Here is a 7,453-nt window from a genome sequence, read left to right as displayed (position 1 = left end):
ATTGGAAGAGACTCAGAGCGCACCAGAGGTTAAGAAGGCCTGCCTGAGGTGTTAACGACAGTTTGTGGAGATTGTTGACTCTCGTGGGTCGGCTTTATCTTGAGAGAGCCACTGTGGTGCGTTTTATTTGCACACATCTGCAATATAATGAATTAAGGTACAAAACAACAGTGAATGTCTCAAAGAGCAATGCAATAATAAATTATTTTACTTTTCTTTAAACTTAAAATAACAGGCTGAGAGTTACACTAAATGTACTCAGTGTTTATTTACAAATCATGCACATTTCTTCCCTCAGTATTCAGGCAGGTTTCATTTGTTGAAGAGCTGATCCTCATCGTTCCTCTGGGTTCTTATGACTGCCTTTATCTCAGATGTGGAAACACTATTTTGGATGTAGTCTGGAAAAACAAACAAACAAAAACTATCAGAAATTCTCAAGTTTCAGTCACACTTTTCACTACAGGTATATTTAGTATGCTTAAAATAAATCTTGAATTGTGATGTCACCAAGTGTTTGTGAAAAGTATTCATACTACTCCCAGTTCATTTCTTATGGCATATTGGTCAGCATTAATAATGACTACGTTTACATGGACATCAGTAATCTAATTATTTACCTTATTCTAAATAAGACAATATTATGATTAAGGTGTTTACATGAGTTGCTTTTAGAATACTCCTTTCATGTTCCCGTTTTACATGTTAAAGGCTAGTTCATAGTTCGATTAATGGCACACGTCATTACGTCCCCACACAACGCCATCCGACGTCCCCGTCTTCGTCTTCGTGATGATGTCATGTACAAGTTTCATTTTTAACTTTATGAAAGCTTCAATTGCAGTAAATTATTTCTATGTGCATACAGACGATGGCGGTGTTGAAGCTCTTTTATTTGCCGTCAAATGGTTGACCACTGTGTGTGTGTCCTGTCGTAAAATACAGCGAAAAGTCCTTCACGACGGTAATAATGTGATTACATATCTATACTGCACTTCAGTAATGTGGCGGCGACTAGCGGGTGGAATGAGGTGGCCCTAATTAGCTCTTACCGGCAAGGATTGAATTCCCATGTACAAGCTCAAATGGCTATCTATGATGACTCCGTTGGACTGGAAAGTTTCATGCAAAAGGCCAACCGTATTTCCCAGCGTCTGTCCGCCTGCCACGCCACCGAAGCCGCCCACCAGTCTGTCACGCCCGGCACGGGTTCCCCAGTACCAGAGCCGATGCAAGTGGACACCTCCCGGCTCCCCCCGTCGGAACGTGCTCGCCGTCTCGCGGCCGGTCTGTGTCTATACTGCGGTGCGGAGGATCATTACATCAGGACCTGTCTCTTACTCATAAGATGCGCGTTAAATATCGCATGCGATTTATCGTGCAGCCCTAGCCAAAACACACATTAGACGGCTTTAAACACTCGATGGTGGTTTAAAGTGAGTTTTGAGTAAAAGCGGAATATGAATCTTATTTATTGTCTTATATGCTACAGTGTGCATGAATGGTCACGGATCGTTTTCATTTTAAAACAGAAATGCACCAGTGTAATTGTAACCTTACATCTAAGGGGGCTGTAACGCATTCACACTACAGCCTCACGTGTGAGCCACATCTCTGACTGTAAAGCCCGATTTATACTTCTGCGTCGAGCCTACGCATAAAGGCTTATTTATACTTCTGCGTCGAACCTACGCCGTAGCCTACGCATAAAGGCTTATTTATACTTCTGCGTCGAACCTACGCTGTAGCCTACGCATAAAGGCTTATTTATACTTCTGCGTCGAACCTACGCCGTTGCTTACGCATAGATGCACAACCTATGTCGTAGCCTGACATGCACCTCTCCAAAAACCTAACAGCGCGTCAATTCTACGCGGACCGCAAGCTCTGTGATTGGTCTGCTAGAACCCCTCCCTCCGTATGTACTTGAGGTTTGTGTGCTTTTATGTGCACTTATATATTTTAATGTTACACCTTCTTATATAAAATAAAACAAAGCAAAGAACAAGTGTCTTATCGTTTATTATACTAGCATAAGTAGTTGTCCGTGACAAACAGTGTTGATTTGCCGTGGTACAAGTCCTTGTGGAAACTGAAAGAATGCCATCTTATCCTGTTCCTTTGTTGTCTCCTTTTTGTAGTTTTAAAAAATTATTTAATGATCTGATATTTATTTGCCACCGTCACAGCTATAATGCTTCTCCGACGAGCCGCTTCTTCTTCGTGGTACTGCGGGTTACACCAGCAACATGCCTGTGGACACTGCAGACTAGCGGTTTGCATGTGTACTGCACGTCGACGCAGAAGTATAAATGAAAACTGACGCATAGCCTACGGCGTAGGTCCAGCATTAAAGCGTGATTTATACTTTCGCCTGGCTCCGCTCCTCGAGCCTCCGCTGACTGCGCACGCACCTTTCCAAACGTACGAGGCTTTTATACTTGTCGCGTTCGCCGTTGTACTATTCTTTGAAATGACAGGGGGCGACGAGGAGTAATTGTCCTCTATTTATACTTCTGCGTCGAACCTACGCCGTTGCTTACGCATAGATGCACAACCTATGTCGTAGCCTGACATGCACCTCTCCAAAAACCTAACAGCGCGTCAATTCTACGCGGACCGCAAGCTCTGTGATTGGTCTGCTAGAACCCCTCCCTCCGTATGTACTTGAGGTTTGTGTGCTTTTATGTGCACTTATATATTTTAATGTTACACCTTCTTATATAAAATAAAACAAAGCAAAGAACAAGTGTCTTATCGTTTATTATACTAGCATAAGTAGTTGTCCGTGACAAACAGTGTTGATTTGCCGTGGTACAAGTCCTTGTGGAAACTGAAAGAATGCCATCTTATCCTGTTCCTTTGTTGTCTCCTTTTTGTAGTTTTAAAAAATTATTTAATGATCTGATATTTATTTGCCACCGTCACAGCTATAATGCTTCTCCGACGAGCCGCTTCTTCTTCGTGGTACTGCGGGTTACACCAGCAACATGCCTGTGGACACTGCAGACTAGCGGTTTGCATGTGTACTGCACGTCGACGCAGAAGTATAAATGAAAACTGACGCATAGCCTACGGCGTAGGTCCAGCATTAAAGCGTGATTTATACTTTCGCCTGGCTCCGCTCCTCGAGCCTCCGCTGACTGCGCACGCACCTTTCCAAACGTACGAGGCTTTTATACTTGTCGCGTTCGCCGTTGTACTATTCTTTGAAATGACAGGGGGCGACGAGGAGTAATTGTCCTCTAAAACCATCGGGAATCACCGGTGAGAAGAAGTCATTTGCTGGTACAAGACTTCTCGCGTGATGAATTAATAATTTCTTTATGTACAAACTGATTAAAATAATCTTAAACTTTTGGGTTTATTTCGCATCAAACACAAGACAACTTTAATCAAATAGTGTATAAATGTTAACACTTTACAATAAGGGTACATGAATAATCATGTACTAATGCCTAAATTAATACTTAGTTCATCAAAACTGATGATTATTAAAGTAGTTAACTAATCATGAATTAATGAAGAGCTATCCTTAACTACAACTGGAGTCATATGGATTCACGCATAATTAACGGCAGCCTTAACTACATGTTAGTACATGTTTGATAGTTAATGCATTAGTTAATATGTATGGGTAAACTAAATCAAACAGCCTCTTTAAAAAATAACAAGAAATACTCTGGCTTTAAAATAAATAAAAATAATTTAATATCATAATTTGAGCTTTTGGCATCTTTAGCTTTATGATTGATCTTATCTGTTTTGTGGTGTTCTCTTTCCCTTTAATCTCACCCTGCTGTGATTAATAAACAGCTAAATAAAAATAAAACCTCAACATCCACAAAGAACATTTGTAGAACGCTCCTGAAGAAATGCCCGGAAAAAGTTCACTGTCCATCCAGACACAGGCCGTGATGATACTGTTACTGTACCTCCGCTTTCTGACTTCTTGAAAATCCACACTCCATCTCTTAACCGGACTGAATACTTGCTGTGCTAGTACATGTGTATTTGATAGTTGTCAGACTCTGTTTCTGTCTTGTGTGTGTTTTGCGCCCCATGTGCCTTCCTTGCCCTTATTTGGTTATCTTCCTGTTCATGCTTCCTGATTGTTTCTAATTTGAGTCCAGGTGTTCCCTGTTTAGTTTATATTGTTCCCAGGTGTGTCCCATTAGTTTATGTGCATTTAAACCCTGTGTTTCCCAGTGTTTCCCCGTCTGCTGTTAAACATCATTCATCTGTTCCTGTGTTGGTATCCCTTTGTTTGTTTAATTAAATCCCAGTTGAAGTATCCTCCTGTGTCTCCTCGTTCCTCCCCGAGTGTATCGTGACAATAGTAAGTGTAAAATAAATCATGAGCTGAGTTTTAGTAGGTAGTTAACAGTGAATTAATTATGATTGGGCCCCCTCAAGTAAAGTCATGTCAAAATAATGCATTAACAAGCCATGAGTTGATGTTAGTGTATGGGTAGTTAATAATGAGTTAATTATTGTGGGCCCTCTCAAGTAAAGTCATGTCAAAATAATGCATTAACAAACATGACTTGATGTTAGTTTATGGGTAATTAATAATGAGTTAGTTATGATGGGCCCCTCAAAAAATAAAAAACTCATGACACACTGATGCATTAACAAATCATCAAATAAAAACCATTCAACATGCTGTAAGGGTCATCTTTATTCCTTTTCACCACCAGTACAACAATAAAGGTTTTCAAACACCATAAAATTAAGTTTCAGATTAAAATTAATTACTAACAAAAAAAAGACATTTGTTAAATACACGCTGATGTTTCTGAGTTTGTTAAATATACTGGTGTCTAAGGAAAGTGGCAACAATAATCATTTTAATTAAAATCTGACTATGTGTTGTATTCATATAAAATAGAATAGTCGAGTGTCCTGGTGCATCCCATAAACCTTGAGTTCCCATAAACATTCCCTCTTATCTCTTATTCATACAGACAAAACAGTTAATGAAACTTCACAATGATAAGATTAAACAATGAAAATACACAAGCAATGAAGATAATAAATATAAAAACATCATAAAATAATAAATGCATAAATGATCAAATAATAAAATATAATGGTAAATCATAAAAAAAATCTAACCGTGCATTACATAAATGACTAATTTTAAATGATTATATGAAAAGATGATTATATATTAATAAAAATGGTCGCTCTCTTGATGCAACATACAGTTTGTATTTGAGGATCCTCAGATCCTTCATGTTGTTGATCAAACATATTTAATAGTTCTCCCTATAGAAACATGAGGTTTGTGCCTATAATATTTAAAAAATAATAATTTGAAGATCAATGTACCTCATTCATGGAAAGTTTCAGGGAAGTGTAATTTATAAAATTGCATTAATTTTGTAATGCAATTGTCTACTTTCCGCTTTTAAATTGTATGTCCTTTCACTTTTCTGTTTTTTTTTTTTCTTGTTTTCTTTTACGAATTACTGAAAATGCACTTTTTTGCATGCACTGTTTTACTTTTATTTCAGAGTTGATTGAAGATGAGGAGAAAGAAGAATTGAATGAATTTAAGGAGAAAAATCATGTCAGAAGTGGAGAAAAACCCAAACAGAAAGATTTTTAAAAAAAAAAGAAGGGCCAAGAAATCTTTCACCTGCACTCAGTGTGGAAAGAGTTTGACAAACAAATATAATCGTGATATTCACATGAGAGTTCATACTGGAGAGAAACCATTCACATGTGATCAGTGCGGGAAGAGTTTCTTACACTCATCACACCTCAAAGATCACATGAACATCCACACTAAAGAGAAACTGTACACATGTGATCAATGCGACAAAACATTTTTGAGGGCTTCAGTCCTGAGGTCACACCTGAAAGTTCATACAAAGGAGAAGCCACATTCATGTCATTTGTGTGGAAAGAGCTTTTCACATCTACAAAGTTTGAAAGAACATCAGAAAATACATACTGGTGTGAGAGAGTACATGTGCTTTGAGTGTGAGAAGACTTTTACTTCAGCGAGCCATTTAAAACTGCATGAGAGGATCCACACTGGAGAGAAACCTTACAAGTGTTCACACTGTGACAAGAGATTCAGTAATTCATCAAGTCGGAAAACCCATGAGAGGATTCACACTGGAGAGAAACCTTACAAGTGTTCACGTTGTGACAAGAGATTCAGTCGGTCAGCACATTTAAAAACACATGAGAGTTCATACCAGAGAGAAACCATTCACTTGTGATCGGTGCGGGAAGAATTTCGCACAATCAGAAAACCTTAAGAGACACATGAAGATCCACACTGGAGGGAAACTGTACGCATGTGATCAATGCAGCAAAGCATTACTGTGGGCTTCAGAACTGAAGCAGCACCTGAGAGTTCATACAAAGGAGAAGCCACATTCATGCCATTTGTGTGGAAAGAGTTTTTCATTACTAAAAAGTTTGAAAATACATCAGAAAATACATACTGGTGTGAGAGAGTACATGTGCTTTGAGTGTGAAAAGACTTTTATTTTAGCTGAACATTTGAAACAACACCAGAAGATTCACACTGGAGAGAAACCGTACAAGTGTTCACACTGTGACAAGAGATTCAGTAATTCAGGACATCTGAAAACACATGAGAGGATCCACACTGGAGAGAAACCATACAAGTGTTCATACTGTGACAAGAGATTCAGTCGGTCAGCAACTCTGAAAACACATGAGAGGATTCACATTGGAGAGAAACCTTATATGTGTTCACACTGTGACAAGCGATTCAATCATTCAGGACATCTGAAAACACATGAGAGGATCCACACTGGAGAGAAACCGTATCACTGCACTGCATGTGGGAAGTGTTTCAATAATTCATCTGCTCTACGCACACATACAAAAAATATTCACAGTAAGTAGATCATCTCAGATCCAGCACTTTCAGATCTGATGCTGTGTCCTCCCCAAATGTGACAAAATAATGTATCAAGCAATAAAATATCATCTAGATAAATCTATCATTACAAGCGACATGACAAAGAAACATTATCTTAAGTTTTCAGTGAATAAAGTTCATCTTCAAAACCAGAAGATTTGTAGCGTATGGACCAATCAGACACCCAATTATTTGTTATATTTAACAAATAATCCTGAACACCTACTCACCCAACCAAAAAGTCAACTATGAGGGTCTATGGACCCTTCCCCCAAAATGCAGCTAAAGGCCCCGATATACTTCAAACGAAATCGAAGAACGAACTGAAATGACGTCATTTCGAACAAAATCTGGCCGAAACGAGGTTCGTTTTGAGTTCGTTTTGGCAGTTCGAAACAGCTCACCAAAGCGAACTTTTTGGGGGAGTTCGTTTTGGCTCCTAAACACCTTTGAGCTTCCATTGGTCCGTGACGATTACGCAGTCGGTGGGTGTGTTCTGGAACTCCACCTTCTTTGATGTGCGATTTTTTATTTTTTTCCCCG

The 7,453-nt window shown here is 39.0% G+C and overlaps 1 protein-coding gene across 1 annotated transcript; it reads left to right on the top strand.

Annotated features, from left to right (window-relative positions):
• Positions 1 to 5,639: 5,639 nt before the first annotated feature.
• Positions 5,640 to 6,720, top strand: LOC107721628 (zinc finger protein 135-like; the record flags this gene model as incomplete). Its single annotated transcript, XM_016529734.1, has 2 exons — positions 5,640 to 6,198; positions 6,533 to 6,720. Coding segments are annotated over 2 exons (747 nt in total), but the record flags the coding sequence as incomplete, so codon positions are not given.
• Positions 6,721 to 7,453: the final 733 nt, after the last annotated feature.

This window comes from Sinocyclocheilus rhinocerous, unplaced genomic scaffold (assembly GCF_001515625.1).
Source record: "Sinocyclocheilus rhinocerous isolate Xijiao unplaced genomic scaffold, SAMN03320098_v1.1 scaffold1205, whole genome shotgun sequence".
In the NCBI taxonomy this organism is placed as follows: domain Eukaryota; kingdom Metazoa; phylum Chordata; class Actinopteri; order Cypriniformes; family Cyprinidae; genus Sinocyclocheilus; species Sinocyclocheilus rhinocerous.
The sequence above is the reverse complement of the archived record's forward strand: the minus strand, read 5'-3'. Positions and strand labels throughout refer to the sequence as shown.